The 22,770-nt window shown below is 42.5% G+C and overlaps 1 protein-coding gene across 2 annotated transcripts in view; it reads right to left on the bottom strand.

Annotated features, from left to right (window-relative positions):
* PTDSS1 (phosphatidylserine synthase 1) overlaps window positions 1–22,770 on the bottom strand; it is a 106,189-nt gene that overhangs the window by 66,110 nt on the left and 17,309 nt on the right. For both annotated transcript variants that reach the window (XM_010375075.2, XM_030938259.1), the window contains exons 3-6: window positions 17,363–17,407; window positions 14,370–14,494; window positions 6,235–6,393; window positions 1,723–1,874 (exon numbers count right to left, since the gene is read on the bottom strand). In XM_010375075.2, the coding sequence (XP_010373377.1) occupies window positions 1,723–1,874; window positions 6,235–6,393; window positions 14,370–14,494; window positions 17,363–17,407 (481 nt within the window). The remainder of the gene's footprint in view (window positions 1–1,722; window positions 1,875–6,234; window positions 6,394–14,369; window positions 14,495–17,362; window positions 17,408–22,770) is intronic.

Genomic DNA, 22,770 nt, shown 5'->3' with positions numbered 1-22,770 from the left:
GAAACTCTGTCTCAAAAAAAAAAAACCAAAAAACTAGAAACTACAAGAAAATACTAGTTAAAATTTATCTAAACAAAAAGATTAACAGTATTTTTGATGTTTAAATAAAAAATCCACCATAAACTAGTTTAAAAGGGGATGACAGGCTGGGCATGGTGGCTCATGCCCATAATCCCAACACTCTGAGATGCCGAGGCAAGTGACAACCTGAGGCCAGGAGTTCGAGACCAGCCTGGCCAACATAGTGAAACCCCGTCTCTACTAAAAACAAAACTTAGCCAGGCGTGGTGGCATGTACCTGAAGTCCCAGCTACTTGGGAGGCTGAGGCAGGAGAATTGCTTGAACCTGGGAGGCGGAGGCTGCAGTGAGCTGAGATTGCACCACTGCACTCCAGCATGGGCGACAGAGCGAGATTCCATCTCAAAAAAACAAACAAAAAAAAACGGGATGACAAAATGGAAAATAAAGTCACATTTATGGCAAAGTGTTAATAAGCTTAATCTATAGAAAGCACAAATAAAAGAGGGTAAATCCAATAGAAATTGATAGAAATCCAGTATCACAATTTTATGTGCGATAAATTTGACAAAGGTTTAAAAATGCAGTTCAAGGAAATAGTGAAATGGATACACATATATATTACAGGTGAGATTATAAATTGGTACACTCTATTTCTAAGAATGTATTTACCAAAAAAAAACAAGACAATGCACACTAAGATATATGTCCAAGAATGATCACTCCAGTCTTCTTTATAAAAGCAAAACTTTGAAACAACTAAAGCCCCATAAAATGGAACTGGTTAAATACTACATGGTTTATCCATATGTTTAAGTACAAAGAAGCCCTTTAAAATCATGTTTTAGAAGAATATTTAATGATGGGGGAAAATGCTATTTTGTTATATAAAGTAAACAAAGTTTTAAACACAATTGAAGCAACCACAGCTTTCATTATCACTACCATTATTCTTCCTTATCAATGGCATGATTCCTGCTGCAAACTGAGAAGCAAGTTTAACAAAGCAGGATAAAGCAATGCCGGCAGTGTGACTGTCTTCCACTGGAAGCACAGTGGGGCGTGCAACTTAAAACTAGTCAGAGAACTTCCTGGGTGGCAAGTGAGTTGAGTCAGCGAAGAAAAGGATGATCAGGCTGGCCTATGGGTACACAGGCCAAGTCTCAGGTGAAGAGAGGGGAGCATGTGCACAAACAGACCCTCAGGTGCCTGGGAGGGTATAGAGAAACGATCTCCCTACTGGGGCAATGGATGTATTGACCATAACCAAAGACCATGAGAAGCCATCACAGGGGAATGACATAATGAATCTGATGTTTTCAAAAAGATCACTCAAGCAATGTTGTGGGAAGGACTGGAGGACTTAACCTGGAAACAGACGAATTGATCCAGGGATAGGAGTCTGAATGACGGCTGAGGCAGTTGGGATAAAAAAGAGGGGGTAGATTTGAGAAATCTTTTGAATTAAGAGGATGGTGTTAGGACCCCCTGAATACATAGGGTGAGAAAGAGAAAATCATAAATGTTTGAGCATTTTCTGAACAAATGCTTGAAATCAGGTTTATAATCATTTATGAGTTTCAGTTATTAACATGGAATTTATTCCTTATCATCAAAGACCATACTAAAATGGATTCCTACCAAAACAATTAAATATATGTCATGAAAAACTGTGACTAATATCCAAAAAGAAGGCAACTCACTTGAAGCTTGCCCAGTGGTAAGTCCTCATCTCTAAAAACCGGCAAACGACCATGCCCAGCCAAATACCACCGCCATTGCACAACAGGATGTCCAGAATCACTTGATCCCACCAGCACTCGGCAAAATTGGGGAGGAGATGCATGAAGAAGAGCTGAGAAACACAAGAACCCATGGTTGAAATAATAAACAAAACTGGGTTACCATGCAGATAGATACATTTCCTTTTTAGTAATACATTATTTCAGAAGAAGTCGTTGACATTTCATTTTTTCCTAATGTATAGAAAATAACCAACAGTAACAGGTTCTGCAATCTGTTTATTTTTTATATTGCAGATGGCTTGCAAACAAACAGCACATATCCAAACAGCTCTTCTCTTTTTGACACAGGGCTTTAAAGAAAGGATGGTCTCTCCTGAAAAATACTACCACTTAATTACCTTGGCTAACGACAACATGACAAGAATCTGGGAGGGGAAAAGGAGAAAAGTTTCCAACCCTGACAACAAAGCATTGTCATAATTCTCAAAATTAGCAGCTTGAGAATTCAAGTTGTGCGTTTCAAAAATATCCCCTAGATATTAGGTAAAACACTGAGTAAGTTGTAAAAGAACAGTTAGCTCTTGATGACACGATGTAGGAAGCATGACAGTTTAATAGGAAATCTCACATCAACTGATTCACAATAATGACAATCTTTTATTAAGTGCCCATTGATGTGCAAGGTGATGAGAGAAAAGAAAGTCAAGGGTCTTGATTTCAAGGGGAGGAGTCAGATGTTATATTTTTGTGTTTTTTTTCTGAGACAGTGTCTTGCTCTGTTGCCCTGGCTGGAGTGCAGTGCTGTGATCTCGGCTCACTGCAACCTCTGCCTACCAGGTTCAAGCAATTCTCCTGCCTCAGCCTCCCAAGTAGCTGGGATTATAGGCACACACCACTACGCCCACTAATTTTTGTATTTTTAGTTGAGCCAGAGTTTCACCATGTTACCCAGGCTGGTCTCAAACTCCTGACCTCATGATCCGCCTGCCTCGGCCTCCCAAAGTGCTGGGATCAGATGTTTATCCAGATAAACAGAACCACAAAATATGATAGACTGAGGAAAGTGTTACAGTGGTGACATAAATGGAGTATGGTGGAAAAAACATGCATTCTGACTGAGGCTGAAGGTTTCTTTGGCCTCTGGAACTTTCCTGGAGAGAGCTTCTGCAAGAAAGACATATTGGAGTGGGAACATGAAGGACAAGAATGACTGATTTCATGAGATGGAGATGAAGATGTGGGCATTCCAGGAAAGGGAAACAGTAAGATCAAGGGTGGAACAGAAGTCCTCTGGAAATCAATTTGTCCAAAACAAAGGATGTATCTGCTGTGTTCAGAACAGCATGCCCTGCTGTGTGAAGGTCCAATGTAAGGAGGTGAAATTATTAAGACAATGCTTGGAAGTTCTCTGGAAAGAGACAAGCCTGTAATTATAAACCTTTGAAGCAATATAATAAATACCACAAAGATAAAACAGTATTCATGAAAGCATTTTGTAAGCTATAAACAAATTATAAATATGAGGAATTTTTTGTTCTTAATGAACCTGCTGTCAAGAAGCTACAGAGTAGCTGCTGCGTGTGATGGCTTGTGGCTGCATTCTTAACCCTGGGGGCCTGGTACTACCCTTGAAGTGTATTCCCAGATTCCAAGCAACGAGATGGCATCTTAACTCTTGTCCTTAGAGAAGAGAGAAACTTCAGCAGAAGTCCATGACACATATTTGCTGAAAGAAAACTATGCAAGAGAAAGTGGGATGTGGAGGGCATCCTTCAGCCTAAGGAACTTTCCTTGAAGGTACCAGGTTCTGGGGGTGAGATGGGCCCCCGACGGACCCAAGCCCAAGGAGGAGGGGGCTGCATTCCTTCATTCACTACAGATTTGTGGAGCATCTGCCGTGTAGAAGGCAAAGTTCTTGGGTCTGGGAATACACAGGCATGGGCCCTGCCCTCTTGAGGCACAAGGTTGAGCAGAAGAGACACTTATCGAGTGTCTAACGCGTGAGGAGCATTTCAAAGGAGAGTGGTGAGGTGTTCTATTTCCAGCTGTATGAAGATGGAGCACAGTTACTGGAGGGGCAGGGAAAGCCTTCCGGAGCTGAGCTCTGGAGACAGCTTGTTAGCAGGTGAAGGGCGAGAAGAGAGGGAAGAGCAGTGGGGAGGACTCTGTGGCAGGGAAGACATCAGAGGCGGCTGCAGCACCAAGGGCAAAAATGAGGCATGATGAGGCTGAGGCTGCAGGCAGGGGCCGGTGAACCTGGAGCCTCGTAGGCAGGGTTGGAAGTTTGGATTCTATTTTAAGAGTAATGGAGGTCTGGCACGGTGGCTCACACCTGTAATCCCAGCACTTTGGGAGCCTGAGGCAGGCGGATCACTTGAGGTCAGGAGTTAAGAGACCAGCCTGGCCAACATGGCGAAACCCCATCTCTACTAAAAATTAAAAATTAGCTGGGTGTGGTGGCACACGCCTGTAATCCCAGCTACTTGGGAGGTTGAGGCAAGAGAATCGCTTGAGCCCGGGAGGTGGAGGTTGCAGTGAGCCGAGATCGCACCACTGCACTCCAGTCTGGGTAACAAAGTAAGACTCGTCTCAAAAAAGAGTAATGGACAAACACTAAAGAGCTCTGAGGAGGAAAGAGCCTTGGTCTGGTGGGGTCTAAAGAGGATCATTTGGCAATAGTGAAGAGACAAGCAATTCAGACGGAGATGACCGTGGATTAGAGACAAGTGGGAGCAGAGGTCTGAAGAGACGTCAGTGGACGACTGGGTGCTTAGAAGACTCTACAGAAATCTATAGGGCCTGGCGACCACAGGCACTGGGAAGTAGGGAAAGAAGGTACAGCAGATGCCCAGTCTGCAGTGCAAGGGGGAAGCAAGTGAGGCCGACAAGGGCCAAGTGCCTGACACAAGCCCATGCAGCAGCCGGGTTCCAAAGACGCTTGGAATTCAGAGGCGGAATGTGGTGTAAGGGCAGGAATGTGGGCTTCACATCTGGAATCCAATCCTGGCTCACCTAAGGAAGCAAGGCAGTGCGCTCCAGCTCCCCCATCTGCACAGTGGGAATCTGTATACACCGCTTTTCCCGGTTTGTTGTAAGGACTTAGAAGGCATATGTAAAGTGTTGGGCACTATTATGGATTGGTTGAGTTGTGTCCTCTCAAAACTCCAATGTTGAAGCCCTAACCTCCAATACCTCAGAATTTGAGCTTATTTGGAGATAGAGTCATTGGAGAGGTACTTTGTTAAGATGAGGTCATAGGGAGTACAGTGAGCTGCTAATCCAATATGACCTATGTCCTTATAAAGGGGAATGCTCGTGTGTCCTTATGAAAAAGAACACATGGGACTGGGCACAGTGGCTCATGCCTGTAATCCCAGCACTTTGGGAGGCTGAGGCAGGCAGATCATGAGGACAGGAGATTGAGACCATCCTGGCTAACATGGTGAAACCTCGTCTCTACTAAAAATACAAAAAATTAGCTGGGTGTGGTGGCACACGCCTGTAGTCCCAGCTACTTGGGAGGCTGAGGCAGGGGTCGCTTGAACCCTCCGGGAGGCGGAGGTTGCAGTGAGCTGAGATCGTGCCAAAAAAAGAACACCATGAAGACTCAGACATTCACAGGGAGAACGCCACGTGACCACGAAGGGGCCGTGCATCAACAAGCCCAGGGACCACGACTGCCAGCAAACCACAAAGATAGAGGAGGAGCCTGGAACAAATGCTCTGAAAGGCCCCAGGGGGAACCAGTCCTGCCAACGCCTTGATCTTGGACTTCTGGCCTCCAGAACAGTGAGAGGCACATTAACGGAAGCCACATCTAGTTGGCACTACGTCTCTAAGTTAGGGTCAGGACAATGATGAGCATGGAGAAGCATACTGTGCATATGGTCAAATGCTGTTCACTGGGAATGATTAAGAATAACAGAACAATAATGAGGTAGTTCCCAAAATTTCATTTTGCTAATAGTTTTTCAAGACTATAATTCTTTTATTAAGTAAATGCAACAAACTTTTGATTACTGACATATTAGAGCTAACATTTAGAATCCATTTTGCAGCTACCAAATACCCTGGATGCTCTTATAGTACTTGAACACACAATTCTATTATCTCAAACTGGAAGCTAGTTAGTAGGTCAACTGATCTATTGAATTCTAAGCAGATCTCCTCATTCCCATTTATTTGTCTTACTTGGAATTTTAACTTCATTCTTTAGCTTTATTTCATTTGTTTCTCTTTAACACTTGCAGGACCGAGGTACACTTTATTAAGTTAACAAGGAGGTTTTTAAAAAATATTTGCTTGTTTTTTAAACAGAAGTATAAAATATTCTTATGGGATGGTTTAAATACGTTTTGTACCACAGGGGCTGGAGAATGGATTAACTGACTGTTAATGGACATACTTTTTCCTATATATAAACTACACACACGGCACAGTCTGGGGAACCCCCAATGCCCTCCCTCTTACCTCAGTCAGCTCCCAGGTAATACTGATTGTCCAGCAGAGACCGTAACTACGGATCAGCAAGGCCTTCATGGCCCAGCCCCAGAAATGTCCAAATGCAAATATATCAAAGTGGCTGATAATCCTCTCCCAGGTGATCACATGGCAGTTCACAGCATACTCCTATTTAAAATAAAAAAAGTGAATAATTAGTGAAACTCTAGAAATCAACTTGCTTCCAGGATTCTGCCGGTAAATGAAAAGAACAGATATGACCTTGACAACTAATAAGTCCTGCTCAGTAAAAAAAAAAGAGAAAGTTTTAATAACTTAAGGGTCTTGAGGGAAAATGGACAAGTATTTGAGTTTATAAATCAAAACTGCTTTGCTGTGAATTACAAAAGCTGCATTAAAATGAGAAGCAAAATAATTTTACAAAGGCTCAACATATCCTAAAGAAGTGGTATGACATAGATCATGGCATCTGACCACCAGGCAACAATATTAAAGCCAGTAACTAAAGCACAAATACAAGATTCCCAATAGATTTGGAAATTTAAACACACATTTCTAAATATCATGGATTAAAGAAGAAATTGTAATATAATTTTTTTTAATGTGCCATAATAATGAAAATACACCATGTAAAAACTGAACTTTAGAGGAAAATGTAAAGCCTTAAATAGTTATGCTAGAAAAAAGAAAAGCACCCAACTTCAGTAATTAAAAGAACAGAGGACTCCCCTCCCCCAAAATGTACCAGATACTACATAATTTAAATATTAAAAATTACAAAGCTTTTAAGAATTTTGGTTCCATTTCTAGTATCTTTGTTTTTGATTATACATATTTCTAAGTAATTTAATATCTTATCATATGACTCCATGACAATATGATAATATAACATTTATCGGGAATCTCTACATTTCACATCCTTCCTTCCCAAAATTAATTTGATAGGCAGTAGTAAGAGTTGGCAGATATTCACCCCCTATTATCAGCCAGCTGAAAAACATTCCTATACACTATAATAGTTTCAAATTCCAGAAATACTTTCTGAGAGCAAAAGAGCTTCCCTGTTTCTTCTGAAACCCACCACACATCAGATTTCCTTCTCAGATAAAAATGCGTTTCAACTTGCAAAGCTGAACAAACATTTTTAAGAATTCTATTTTTTGAGAACTAGTATGATGTGAGATTATGCTGTGTAAATGGGAAATCTGGAGAAAGGAGGATAAAATTCAATACGGATGAGTCAAGATAAGGCTTAAAAAAAAAACAAACTGCCCTGCAATAAGATGAAAAGTCTCCTCCCGGACTCTGGAACAGCACGTTCTTGTCACAGAGAATCGCAGGCTGACAGAGGGAAATGCCCTTAGGCTGAAGCAGGTTATATATTAGGTTAAGGAGCATGGCCACATCCCATCAACTCAAATGTCTCAACCACCTCACCCTCTTCTTTACTCTGGAATACACTGTGTAGGGTTAGATAAGGAAGGGATAAGATCTGTTTTTAGAAGGCTACTCTTAAAGTAATCACAGCTTGCAGATAATTCTGGAGGCCTTTATAATCTATTAAGTATTTCTACGCTTTGACATGTGGGAAGGCACTTTAAAAATCATAAAGACCAATCCATCTATTTGCAGTATAGTTAGTAATGAACAGATTTGCCAGTTATCCCCATCGTAAGACCCGAGGTCCTGGTCCTGGAAGGGCCACAGAGCACCGCAGTTTAAAGCAGCCAGAGAGCTGCGTGCAGGCAGAACCCTGGGAACCAGGAGCAACAGGCTTTAACTAAAGACAGCAGAGAGCTGAAGCCTGGAATGGGGGTCAAGTGGACAATGTCTGTGAGCAAAAGATGGGTAAAAACAGATTCTGCTGACCTCCCAACTGGTCCTAGGCTGATCTTGGCAACCCTACCCTCTGCCTCGCTTGCTGGACACCTAACCAAATACCAAGTCCTATTCATTTTACCTCCCCAGGTTGTTCTTGTATCCATCTCACTGCCACTATTATTTCTTGTTTAGACTTCTGTAATAACAGCTTTCGAAAATGGTGGAATGTGTCAGGCATATAACAAAGTATAGATGATGCTATAATAAGCACCTGGGCATTCACATCCAGCTTCAGACTACAGAGAGATCTTGAAAATCATCATTAGATCATGGAATGTGCATGCAAGCGTGTAAGGGTGTCTGGGGCAGGAGGGCGGGGAGAAAGGGGTTGGGTAGCATGCCCGTCCCAGTGCAGAAGGATCTCCACTACTGCACACGCCGGGTCTCCAGCCCAACTGTCTGTTCACTCCTCTCTGGGGCAGTTGCTGACTTTGGAAGAAGAAAGAGATCCAACCTCTTTTGGATCCTCTTTGGAAATTACCTGCCTACAGACAGCACAGGTTCTCATCAGCTCCCCCAGCCATGCAGCAACTTTTGTGGGTGAGGCCCTGCTTTGTAGAAGAAGCTTGTGGTTGTCTAATGGGCAAGGGGAAGACAGGCTTGCTTAATTCAGCCCAGGTCTAAAGCCATCTGCTCCACTGAGCTTTTACAGGAAGAAATCAGCTGAGATTTTGAACTCTTGTTTCTGTTTCCAAACTCCACTAGAAATGGAGGTATTATTGATTGACCTCCTAAAACATCAACACAGGTCATGTAGCTCCTCTGCTTATAAACCTTGCATGGCCTTTTTGTACATTTAGAATAACCCAAACTCCTCATCCCAGCTGGCTCAGCCCTGGCCACCTCCTTAGCCTCAGGCAGGGCCCTCTGCCTTGTGATCCCTACACTCCTTCTGTACCAGAATGGTCCCAGCTCCCCACACCCCCAGTCAGGGCCTCTGCGTAGGCTGTACCCTTTGTAATGACTGTGCTTCCTTGAATCTATGACATGCCTTTTTCACACTGTATTGTTTTGAGAATTAGGGTGACTATTTCAATATATTACAATGTGTAGCACTTTCAGTGTAAGGTTTCTTTTTCTGTTTTCTTTTTTTCTTTTTTTTTTTTTTTTGAGACAGAGTCTCACCCTGTCTCAGCTCACTGCAATCTCCGCCTCCCGGGTTCAAATGATTCCCCTGTCTCAGCCTCCCGAGTAGCTGGGATTACAGGCGCATGCCACCACACCTGGCTAATTTTTGTATTTTTAGTAGAGACAGGGTTTCACCATGTTGGTCTCAAACATGGTCTCAAACACCAGGCTGGTCTCAAACTCCTGACCTTGTGATCCGCCCACCTGGGCCTCCCAAAGTGCTGTGATTACAGGCATGAGCCACCATGCCCAGCCCAAGGCTTCTTTTTTTCTCCTCCAAAAAGTCATACCTATAATTGATGGTGCATCTTAAAATTGATGCTGACCTCGCAAAGCCATGACCAACCTTAACATTATAAAAAGAGAGACCACCAGACACTGTGTGCCTCCTAGTGTGATACGCAGCACCAGCTATGAAGCAGTCCCACTGTAAAAACTGATCTGGAATCTAGAATCTCATCCAGCCCCTACACCTGAGTTCTACTTTATAGAAGATACAGGGGGACAAAAAGAACATGTTAAATGATGATACTGCAAATGCAGCTGCAAAATCCAGATGTGAAAAACCCTATAGAATAAAGCAATGTGGTTTCTTTGACAAATAAACTTTCAGGAAATGATGAGGGGGAATTACAGATGAAAAGGGATTTAAAAGACACATCAACTGCAATGTGTAAACCTTGTCTGGATCCTATTTTGCATAAATCAACTGTACAGAACATTTACAAAGCAACTGCAGAAATGTGAACACTCACTGCGTACTGTTCACTGTTCAGTGGTTATGCTAAAAAAAAAAAAAAAAGAAAAGCCCATCTATTTTAGGTTTAATTTCTGAGAACTGTTTCAAAATAATCCAGGATGTGGAATGAAAAGGTAAAATAAGTTTGGGCCTGTGTCAATAATACTGACACTGGGTGATGGGTACATGAGGTTATAGATTCTCTCTACTCTTGCACAGGTTTAAAATTTCTCATCATAAAATTCTAAAAAGCTGTTGAAATTGTCTTAGGGTTCAATAGCCAACAATTATTGGTTTAATTTGCCTTCTTGTAGACTCCAAGCTCCAAGAGGACAGGGAGAATGCCCACCCTCTCCCCGACTCCCTCCAGCATGGGATGGTGTCTTATGAAGAAGAAAAGCGGGGTCAGCATTAATTCGCCAAAGACTGCTGCTTCAAGACAACCCAGTCTACAAAGTTGTCTGAAATTTAAAGACATATTTTTGAATAGAATCAATATTTTAAAATGCAGCAACTTTTCAATTACACAAACAAACTGCCTCTAATGGGATTTCAGTGATCCAATTTACAATATTTATAATATTATAATATTAATTCTAAGGGATTTATATTTTATAAATATTTATATTTATAATATTTTGTGAATATTTATAATATTTATATTATATAATATTTTATAATATTAATTTATAATATTGATTCTAAGAGAAAATGAAGTCTGAGTCTCAATGTATGATACCAGGCATGGACCATGGTCTATCAAGATTAGGAATGGGTAGCAGCATAAAGGAGTGGAGAGAGTAGGGACTCTGGGAAGCCAGGAATTATAGACCTGTCTTGCATAAAAGAACCACTAATGAATAGGTCCTTAGAATTGCAAAAGACAACTTTAAAGAAGTAAAAAGGGATGGGATTAGAGATGGAGAAGATGAGGCTGTTTTAGCACCAGTTAGAACTCTACAAGCTGAACACAGCCTCGTGCTTTACTTTGGCAAGAAAGATTTAGCCAATACTTGAAAAATAGAGTTTAAAAGCCAGGTTCAGCTACTTGGGGGCTGTAACTGTGACATCTGGATGTCTCTGTGAGATCAAATTCCTAAGAAAGCCAGGTGTCAAGAGCATTATTATTCGATTCAATCTCCTCCTACTGGCTGTGAGAACTGGATCAACAGAGGCACACAAGCACATCCACCTGCAAGTCAGTTTACTTTGCAATGTGACCACTTTTGCTCAAAAATGCAAGAAAGATGTTTAGGAAAATATTACATTTGGGATCTTTCTCCCAATTTCTATTTCCTAAGGCTCCTGTGAGCATCAAAGCACTTATTTTTATGACTATATACTGGAAGCACACTCCAAATGGAAAGTACAGGTTTTGACACCAGAGAGATCCATCAGCTTGTGTTTTCAGTGAGATACTGCATTTTAAGCTTCCATCTCCTCCTCTGTAAAATGGTGATATGAACATCTAGCATGCATGCATGAGGCTTACGTAGAATATAAAGTGCCCTGCACAGTGTCTGACAAATAGACAATTCATAATAAATAACTGCCATTATCCTCATAACCGTCATCTGCATTATCATCATCATGATAGGCTAAGATCTTAGTCAACCTCTGCCATTCTCTCCCTTAGAGTAAAAAAATTCCAAAACAGACTTTCTCCCCTGAGACTGATAAATAATTTCTGGCATTCTTATTTTAGCTTTAAGCATATCCCTTAAAAAATTTACAGATAACAATCTTTAAATACCACTCTTAGAAGGATTTCACCAGTGTCACTATGGGGGAATGATTATTTCTTGGATCTTTTATTAAGTCCTTTTGTATTACTTCTTGTTTGTCAAAGCAAGCCCATCTATGACCCAAGTTCCTGTTCTCCTTTTTAGAAAAGAATTAACCTGTACCAAATGTTGGGATTTAAAAACATTGGAAATGAACATATTATTATATAAAATAGTGTGATATTGTGATTCATAATAAATAAATAATTTGGTCCTTGTCCCCAGTTTCTGGCCCAGAGCTCCTGAAACCCTTGCAATTTTCCTGACCAATAGGGGTGCCAGGTGCATCTTTTGTTCTAATATCTGTTCTTTGACCCCAGTTACTGACATAGAGTTCCTAATCCCTTGGAGTTTCCTGGGTGATAGGAGCATCTTTTGTTCTAATGAGGTGACTTGGTAAGTTCCTGGGTGGGGGCTGGTTATCAGAAAGACCAAACCATGATTAGAAGCCTAGAACTTTCAGTCCCACCCTCCATCTTCCAGGAAGGAGAGCAAGACTGGAGATTGAGTTAAAAATTGATCATGGGGGGCTGAGCGCAGTGGCTCAAGCCTGTAATCCCAGCACTTTGGGAGGGCAAATCACCTGAGTTCAGGAGTTTGAGACCAGCCTGGCCAACATGGTGAAACCCTGTCTCTACTAAAAATACAAAAATTAGCTGGGCGTAGTGGCGGGCGCCTGTAGTCCCAGCTATTTGGGAGGCTGAGGCAGGAGAATTGCTTGAACCAGGGAGGTGGAGGTTACAGTGAGCCGAGATTGTGCCACTACATTCCAGCCTGGGGGACAGAGCGAGACTCCGTCTTTAAAAAATAAAACAATAAAATAAAAAAATAAAAATTGATCATGGGCTGGGTGTGGTGGCTCACGCCTGTAATTTCAGCACTTTGGGAGGCTGAGATGGGTGGATCACTTGAGGTCAGGAGTTCGAGAACAGCCTGGCCAACATGTTAAAACTCTGTCTCTACTAAAAATACAAAATTAGCCAAGTGTGGTGGCACATGCCTGTAATCCTAATTCCTCAGGTGGCTGAGGCAGGAGAATCCTTTGAACCTGGGAGGCCAAGGTTGCAGTGAGCTGAGATCATGCCACTGTGCTCCAGCCTGGACGACAGAGTGAGGCGCCATCTCAAAAAAGAAAAAAAAAAGGCCAAGTATGGTGGCTTATGCCTGTAATCCCTGCACTCTGGGAGGCCAAGGCAGGCAGATCATTTGGGGTCAGGAGTTCGAGACCAGTCTGTCCAACATGGTGAGACCACCGTCTCTACTAAAACTACAAAAGTTAGCCGGGTGTAGTAGCAGGTGCCTGTAATCCTAGCTATTCGGGAGGCTGAGGCAGGAAAATTGCTTGAACCTGGGAGACAGAGGCTGCAGTGAGCCAAGATTGTGCCACTGCACTCCAGCCTAGGCAACAGAGTGAGACTCTGTCTCAAAAAAAAAAAAAAAAGTTCAAGCCTATGTGATAGTCTCCATAAAAATCTCTGAACTCTCAGGTTCAGAGTTTCCAGGTTAGTGAACACATCCACATGCTGGGAGGGTGGTGTACCCCAACACCACAGAGACAGAAGCTTCTGCCCTCAGGACTCTACTGGACCTCGCCCTAGGTACCTCTCCCTCTGGCCGTTCACCTGTATCCCGCATCATGTCCACAATAAGCTGGCAAACTTAAATATTTCCCTGAGTTCTGTGAGCCATCATAGCAAATGATCATGCACAAGGAGGATATTGTGGGAACCCCTGATTTGTAGCTGATTGGTCAGAAGCACAGATGACAGCCTGGACTTGCGAGTGGCATCTGAAATGTGGGCAGTCTTATGGGACGGGCCCTTAACTAGTGGGATCTGATGCTAACTCCAGGTGTCAGGAAAGTTGGAGAATTGGTTGGTGTGGGAAAAACCCACACATCTGGTCACAGAAGCATTCACTGTCAGTGAAGAGAAAAATAGTTGGTTTTTCCCATATAATTAGTCTCTTCAGTAAAAGCCAAAATAGAGTCGTTTTAGCCAAGAATAAAATTTTTTTGTATGGTTTAATAAAAATAATAGTAACAAATGAAATAGCCTAAATCATTACAACTGGCCTCTCTGTGGCAAGCAGTGGGGCAGGACCAAGGCATCAGAGCCAGAGAGTGCAGGTGCTGAGGGTGACGCTGACGGGTGCAGGGGCAGCCGCCGTGACCCAGAGCCTGGGGTGTTGGGGGCACCATGGCAGACCTCGCAGTAGGCCTCACAGATAATACTACTTTGTTCACTTCACAATAACCCCCAAGGAAGTATTACTATTTCAACTTATAAAAAAAATGGAATAATCTAACAAGTACTTTGCCCAAAGTCCCACAACTACCAAGTAACAGAGGCAGAATTCACGCCCAAGGCTGTCTGACGATAAGGTGTGTATTCTTCCTCACAGACCCCTTTGCGTAATGAGAGGATTTCCTTTCCCTGGACTCTATCACCTGTGGACAACCATGCAACTCAACAACCCTCCCAGAGACCTGGTTTCTAGGTAACTACACAGGAAATATAGAGAAGGAACAATTTAAAATGTCAAGTCTACTACCTCTTACACCCAAGAAAGAATCTACCAGTTTCTCCAAGGGGCCGCTGACAAGTACATACCATGACATCTGCTTCCCTTGTGGCATATCGAAGATTTGGATCTAGCCAATACATGAGAGATTTAACCTGCTCGAAATTCAGGAAGAGTAGGAATACCAGGAACAGGAAGTAGAGCACACTGAGTCCTGAGAGAAACAAAAACATGCTGAAGTTTAGAAGAGATCCAATAGTCAGACACATAAGTTACACATTAGACTCGAATGACATTGCCAAAACCAGACACTAAGATTGCAGCACAGCCTGTTAAGACTCCTCTTATAATCTGGGATTTCCTTTGATGAGATAGTTTGATACACAGTCCTAATTCAGATTGAGAGGGGTCAATAAAACTATCTCTGAGAAACTGATGCTAACTTAGATTGAGACTTGAAGGACCGCGAGGCAAAAGGTGTGTGGGGTGAGTGTGAGGACCGCACACGACATTCAGGTAGAGAACGGCGTGCAGGTCGGTTTCTGAAAAGAGAAATGTCTAGGACCCAATATGTGCCTAGCGCACTAGCAGAGAGGTGAACGGAGCAAGGCGGCCCTGAAGTGACAGTCAGGGCTTAAAGGCCATGGACAACGTTTCAGATTTGATTGTAAGTTAAGTGGGGAAATAAGATGATCTAGGTAACATTTTAAAAAGCCAACTAAGTGGACTGGAGGGGGCAAGGCTGTGTGTGGACAGAACTACTGGTGTAAGGTTCAAGAGGTGGCCCAGGGTCACTTATTTGAGACTTATACTCCACATTAGCCCTTGTAAGCATTATTTTATTGTTCTGTCATCTCATAATTGCTATCCTAATAATCACTATGTGTAATTTAAAAAAGAAATGTTAACAATGTACTTTTAGAAGGCAAAAGCCTGTCCAACACATTTTAGAGAGATTTCAGAAACCATCGCCAGGGGTTTTGTGGTTTCTCTTTCTCTTGAACCCATTGGAATTAAAATGTTTATGCGGGACATTTAGAGACCGTGATACAAATGACCTTGGATCACAGCGTCCATCCAAACTTGGCTCAGTGCTAATCTCCAGTGAGCCACTCCAGAGGAGAGCACGTCCGTGGCTGGAATGAAATCCACTGCAAGCGCTATAGTGCCAGGCCTTCCAACGGCCACCCCTCTCCAGGCCTCAGGGAGCTCAAAGGAGGCCTGGTTGGTATGTGGCCAGCCCATAATTGTGCATCCTAGGGCCCAGGGAATGCACATTTTTTAGGCAAGTCGATATGAGAATTGCCTTCAGTTTGCTCTTATGCACCACCCATTTTTTACTAATTTTCACCACAAATGCACCCCACTACACTTTTTAATAATTATGATCCTCTTGAATAATTACATTAGGACAGAAAGAATCTGTGGTGCAGGGATTCTCAATCTGGAGTTCTCGGTTGGGCTTCGAGGTCTGTGAAGCCCTGGACACTATATGCAGAACTGTGCATGGTGAATGTCCATGGGTGCACACATAGGGAATGGGTCTATCTATAGATCTCATCGGATTATCAAAGGGCTCCATGCTCCCAAAAGGCTCTCAGGAAGGAAATAAAACTGCTTATTACCTACCATAGATCATTTGAAATGGGAAGAATTCAGATGTGTCCAACTAGCTGAAAATAACTTATAACTTCAAACAGCACTATTAAATCAATGGGAGGTATGTATGTTATAGCCAGGACTATCTTTTTGAAAACGTAAATGGAATCAGGTCACTCTGGGAAAAACCCTCCCGTGATTTCCCCCTGCCCTTCATGCCCTGCTCTTTACCCTGGCCCACAGTCCCCATAATTACATCTGTGCCCGATGACTCTCTGACCTCTCTCCTACTCTTCGCCCAGGGCTCACTATGCTTGGGCCACACTGGCCTGAAAGTGGTTTCTAGCTGTGGGCTATTTTAGCAGCTTTTCCCTTCGCCTGGGATGCTCTCCTCCCCCAGAATCTTTGCAGGCTTGGATCCTTCTTTGTATGACAGTTTCAGACTCGGCATCACTCCTCAGGCCTCCCATCACTCCTCAAGCTAAAGCAGACACCAGCTCCTGTCACCTCCCCTGGTCTTAACTAGCTTCATAATAACCTCAGATAGTTGACATTTTTTGATTACTGATTTGTGTAATAGTTTGTTTACTAACTGTCCTCTGTCTCCAAGTGGAAGGGCAGCTCCTTGAGGGCAGGCTTCTGTCTGGTCTTCCCTGGTGGCTTCAGGGCCCAGAGCAGCACCTGTTATACAGCACACTCAGTGAATGGCTGCTGAGTGAAAAGCTCACCAATCAGTTCAAAGAGACTAAGAGTTACCTAGAAGCTCTGAAGGCTGAAAGAATAATAGGCAGCCTTTAGCAAAATAGCAATTTCTTAGAGTTCTTGTACATTTTTACATAAGATTACATTTACCAAACCTAAAATGATTCATTTGGTGACTTATTTAGGCCAGATGAAGCCAATATCCAAAGTTCTGAAGATTCATTTTAAATCCATTTAGGTGATTTCACTATTTAGACTACAAAATCAAGTAAAAATAAGACATCCAATATTTATATGCTTATTTGTAACCCTTAGTTCAAATTAGGGTTCTTTGTCAGAAGTCTTTCTCTTTCCGAGTTCTCTCTCATTCATAACACTGAAGAAATTGAATTGCTTTGTTTTCGTTCCCTCTCAGATGCTCACAAGACAAATGTGCTCATAGTAGGTACTTGGGCTTGCACTAGTAAAAAGCAATATGAAAACACACAAAGGAAAACAAGAGATATTTGCTTAAGTCAAATCCTGTGTACATTAAGAGACAACAACATAAGGAGGCACGTGGAGTTGAAACAGTTCACGTGTAAGAGAATTTAAGTCATCATCAACACTTCATTTTGTGTCAAATAATTTTAAGAAACCACGTATATTAGGAACATCAAAAAGTAAAAAGCTAGAATAAAGTTTTAACTATTAAGAGTGGCAAGTAAAAGTCTTAAAGTGATGAACAGAAAAAAAGATTAAAAAAATAGAACATCCTTTTACACTGCTAATGAAAACTCACCAAAAACCATTCGCCATAAGGCTGGATGAGGTCGAGTGAACGGACCTGCAGATAAATAACATTATAAAGTTAGAATGAACTGGTTTCAGGGAAGGCTAAAACTTAAGGTGCTGCTGATCTCCATGCAGATAACAATAAGATAAAGCTCTCTACTGTTAAAAGTATTATTTGTTTTGTTTTGTTTTGTTTTCTTTGTCACATAAACACTTTGAGGTCAAAGTTTGGTTGAAATGTTTTCTCCACATTATAACAACTGTCACCACAATCATCACAGGCACCACTCTCCACACAAAGATCTTTTTAAAGCTTTGTCTTGAGAAGTCAGAACTTAATTTCTCATGGAAACAATGTTGTAACAGTGAGTGGGTCACTAGGCTAGGCTTAAGTGTCTGTGATACATATTGTATCTTAACAAGTAAAACGTCCCAGCTGTCCAGGAGCTCCAGGGAAAGAGGTTCTGGACAACACAGTCATCATTGTGTGAGTGCGTTTGCGTGTGTGTGTGTGCATATGTGTGTGTGTGTGTGAGAGAGAGAGAGAGAAAGAGAGAGAGAGAGAGAGAGAGACTGAAAAATAACAGAGGAAAAAGAAACACTGTGTGGCTTTTGATTATGACCTGTGCTGACAAAACACCTCTGACATGGCAATCCAGTTCAGACACAAGCAGATTCCACACAACTGAAACAAAAGTCTCATAGGACAAAACTTTCCCTTACGACAAGTGATACGCCAATACTTTCTCTTTTTTCAGTAAAAAAGCAGAAGAGGGAGAAGAAAGCAAGCTGAGCCTTGACCTTATACCTCACAGCTATGGAAAAGCACCATTCTGGTAAGTACCTGTTTTGTGCGGGGCTGCTCACGCCTTTTGAACAGCCTTCCTACACTTGCAGAATTTCCAATGTTATGAATCCCGTGTTCCCAGGAGAGACACCAGAGCTTGTTTCCCAGCCTTCTTTCCAGGTAGGGCTCGGTCTGCAGTGGCACTAATGCCAGTGTTGGCCTCAGGAGCTAGTGACGGTGAAGGGAGTAGGCACAGCTCTCCTCTCTCTGTTTCTCTAGCCCTGGCCAGTAGGGGCAGTAGTCAGGTGGTGGCCATCCAAAGTGGCACTCCCTTAGAATCCATTGCAGAAGTGACACTGGGGCAGACCATAGCCCACGCTCGCTGGGGTTTCCTCCTTAGAACAGTTCTGGGGGTGGTGCCTGTTTCTGGAAGCTCAGACTATGGCTGGTTTCCAAGCAAGCCTATGACACTGTGAGCCACTCCTAGTCTTTAACAGGCTCTTTAATGAGTACAGTCAGCTTCTGTTGCTTGCAATCTTGAATCCTATCTGAGGCAAATATTCCACTGTAATTTTTATTCCTGAATTCATTCTAAAATCATCTATATATTCTTAAAAAGACCACACTGAAACATATTTTAACTACTTTCTTTGGATGAGTCAAGTTCTCATTACGAAAATCAGTTACAAGTACCCCCCACCATTCAAATCTATCAGTTCCTAGGTGGCAGTTCGGATGGTGAGTTTGGTTCATGAGAGACTCTGCTTTATGCAAATGTGGTTGGTTCCTGCATTTTGGATGGCAGGTAGTGAGAACTCAGATGGTTAGGGGTTTATTGAAAATTAATCTAAATCTGTTTGATTTCTGAGTTCTAATAGTGAGGGCTCAGACAGTGAGGAATACCTAGATTCCTTTTCAAAATCAGCTGCTTCTTTCTCAGAAAGTCACAGTGAAGGTTATAAACCAGGATCCCCCACCAGGTAATATGAAACCATCACCTTTTGTCAAGTCATTGGTAAACTCATGGCTAAAACTGTCATCTTTTCAGTTATTTTCATTTCCAAATACTCCTCTTTACTTGTGGTAGGTGATAGCTCTTGACTTGTCACCGTAAGTGACTTCTGTATTTTGGTGGCCTCCTGGCTTGCAAATATTACTTCGTTTTTATGTTGCAAATAACAACATAAAATTAACCTTTTAGACATAAAATGGGACGTTAGTTTTCTGTATAGTTTCCTCTTATAAGGTTCAACTCTAAAACTGTATGACCTATTATTTGGCTTGTGACAAAATCAGCACTTAAAAATCCTATAGTGTTATTCTCAAGAGCAATCATAATGACAGGAGTCAGCAGTACCTTCCTGAGCACTTACTATGCACCAGGCTGTGGAATGAGACACCCCCACACAGTGTCACACACTGAGTCTCATAAGGACTCAGTGACAAAGGTGTCATCATTACTCCCACTTTACAGATAAGGATACTGAGGCAGAGGAACCTGCCCCAGGTCATGCAGCTCATGGAATCTACCTTAGTTCCGTCAGAGCCTCCTGTGTCACCAGGTTGAGTCGTAAGGAGCACCTGGGGACTTTCCTATGAACTTTCACAGAACTGGGTGAGCTCACGGAGAGGAGAGGGTTAGAGAGGGTGTCTGAGGGTTGAGCCCGGACTGGTTTCAGAACCAGGAGACCGAGGGGAAAGAAACAAGCTAGGGGTGTTTAGAGCTGATGCAATAGGGGGAAAGGCATGGTGCAGGCTTTACCGTAACGTGGAACTGATAAGCTGGCTCAGGAAGAGCAAGACCAGGGAAAGGGCAGGGAACTAATGGCTCTAAAGATAAAAGCCAGGGACCACCCTAATCCAGGGAGGTGGGAACCACTGGTAACTCTTGCCTACAAAAGGTGAGATAAGGCCCTGGAATGTAAGGTGAGCCTTTCAGTAACCAACTTCAAAACCCAGTCTAGGTTTGATTTCAACCATCAAATCTTTATGTGAGGCTTGTCATAACTGCCCATGGCCTCCTGGGAAAAAACTCTGAATTTTTTAAAGTGGTATTTTAGAAAGTACATTTTCGTAGCATTATACACTAACAGTGCAATCTTTATCATCAGACAGCAGTAAAAGTATCATTTTACTTTTTCAAAAAAAAAAAAAAAAAATCGAGAATGAGGCTGGCGTGTTCTAGATTATAAATCCTGATACTTATGCTCACTAGGTTACCTGCACCTGGCCACTACAGTCAAGTCACCTTTGCAGAGCCTAAGGGTGTATGTGCCAGGGGTAGGGACACAACTGAGGAGGAGCCCCGCCTTCCACAGCATCACCTGCCCGGCATGAGCCCCACCTGTAGCATCCTATGAACGTTCATGTCATCTCAATGTCTTCCTCACAGATCTTGTTTCCCAACAGACTACTGACTACTTTCCCAGTGGTCTTGTTAAGGCAGGCTTCCTTTCCTTCTGACCATTGTTATGGTTCTGAGGTTATTAGAAGGGCTCCGCCTAATGGTTGTGTTCCACAGGAGTTCCTACTCCTTATCCGTGCTTTATATCGGATTTGATGAAAGTTGCCTGTGAGAATTTGGATCTGTGGTGTGGTTACTTACTGTCTTGCTTATGTTGGAGAACTGGGGAAGACTTCTTAGGGCAGTGGTGCAGCAACAAATGCTGGGATTTGGTTTTCTTATGAGGGACATTTAAAAACTATGTGTTTTATTTTCTTTATTGTTCCTTCCACCTAGACTACATCATTTTCTTTTTCTTTCCTTTTTTTTTTTTTCTTTTTGAGATGGAGTCTCACCCTGTCACCCAGCTGGAGTGCAGTGGCGCGATCTCAGCTCACTGCAGGCTTCATCTCCCAGATTCAAGTGATTCTCCTGCCTCAGCCTCCCTAGTAGCTGGGATTACAGGTGCGCGCCACCATGCCCAGCTAATTTTTGTATTTTTAGTAGAGATGAGGTTTCACCATGTTGGCCAGGCTGGTCTCAAACGCCTGACCTCAAGTGATCCACCCACCTCAGCCTACCCAAGTGCTGAGATTACAGGTGTCAGCCACCACGCCTGGCCTAAAATACATCATTTTCAATCAGATATTAAGAGCAACATTAATTTAAAAAGAAATAGAAACCAAATGTCTTCATCATGAGAAGAGCTAGCATTTTAAAATCTACGTCAGAAATTAGAAAATAAGATCATTGCCTGACTCACCAGAAACAGTTATACCTATAAAAAATAAAGTTTACAGGACTTCACCTTAGGGAAATACAATTATTTTAATAAAAATCAGACATTGCCTGTCCAACAGCTAACATTTGTATCCTCAGGCCAGAGGCCTCCCGGCAGACCCTCTTAGTCAGCTTCTCCTTTTGATTATTATTAGTTAGAGTTCTTTGAGGGAAATTTGAGAAGGTGAAAAAAATGATCTCTAGGCAACTTTTAAACCTAAGGAAAAGAAAATTAATTAATTAATTAATTTATTTATTTATTTATTTATTTTGAGATGGAGTATTGCTCTGTTACCCACACTGGAGTGCAGTGGCACAATCTCAACTCACTGCAACCTCCGCCTCCTGGGTTCATGCAATTCTCCTGCCTCAGCCTCCTGAACAGCTGGGATTACAGGTATGCGCCACCCCACCTGGCTAATTTTTGTATTTTTAGTAGAGATGAGGTTTCACCGTGTTAGCCAGGCTGGTCTTGAACTCTTGACCTCAAGTGATCCACCTGCCTTGGCCTCCCAAAGTGCCGGGATTATAGGTGTGAGCCACTGTGCTGGGCTGGAAAATTTTTTTTTACAAAAAGTAGTGAAGCAGGGGACACAGGATGGAAGGAGAAAGGAACTCTTTTTGTTTTTGTTTTTAAATTTAGAAGATAGTGACCTTTGGATCACTTTTAAACATCAAGGAGACATGATTACCATTATCTTAGCAAAGAGAAGTCAAAGGACAAACAATGATAAAGTCAGGAAAAATAAGAAATACTAGTTTTCCACTCTCCTCAAAGACCTTAAAAAAGTGCTGAGTGCAGCTGAGTGTGGTGGCTCATGCCTATAATCCCAGCACTTTGGGAGGCCAAGGCAGGCGGATCACCTGAGGTCAGGAGTTTGAGACCAGCCTGGCCAACATAGTGAAACCCTGTCTCTACTAAAAATACAAAAAAAAGTTAGCTGGGCGTGGTGGCATGCACCTGTAATTCCAGCTACTCAGGAGGCTGAGGCACAAGAATTGCTTGAGCCTGGGAGGTGGAGGGTGCAGTGAGGAGAGATCGCGCCACTGCACTCCAGCCTGGGCAACATAGTAAGACTCTGTCTCAAAAAAAAAAAGTGCTGAGTGGTGTTTCTCTTGCAGACAACAAAAGGGAAAAAAGGAGGGCTTGTTCTGTGAACTTTTTCCAGGTGGATTTATTACTTAATTCAACATATGTTAATGAGAAGTTACTGTCGGCCAGGCACTTGAAGTACAGATGAGGCTGAGCTAGTTTCGGGGGCGTGGTAAGGTGGAAAGGGGATGAACAACAGTTAAAGGGAGTTCTCAGAAACAGGAAACATACACCAGAAGGACTCCCGTTGAAAGAAATCTCCAGCCAACTGGAGACTCAAATAGGTTTCTAAATTTCACTCCAGTGATAGGG

The sequence above is a fragment of the Rhinopithecus roxellana genome, chromosome 9, assembly GCF_007565055.1.
Source record: "Rhinopithecus roxellana isolate Shanxi Qingling chromosome 9, ASM756505v1, whole genome shotgun sequence".
Classification (NCBI taxonomy): Eukaryota; Metazoa; Chordata; class Mammalia; order Primates; family Cercopithecidae; genus Rhinopithecus; species Rhinopithecus roxellana.
Note: the sequence above shows the minus strand (reverse complement) of the source record. Positions and strands in the feature narration are given on the sequence as shown.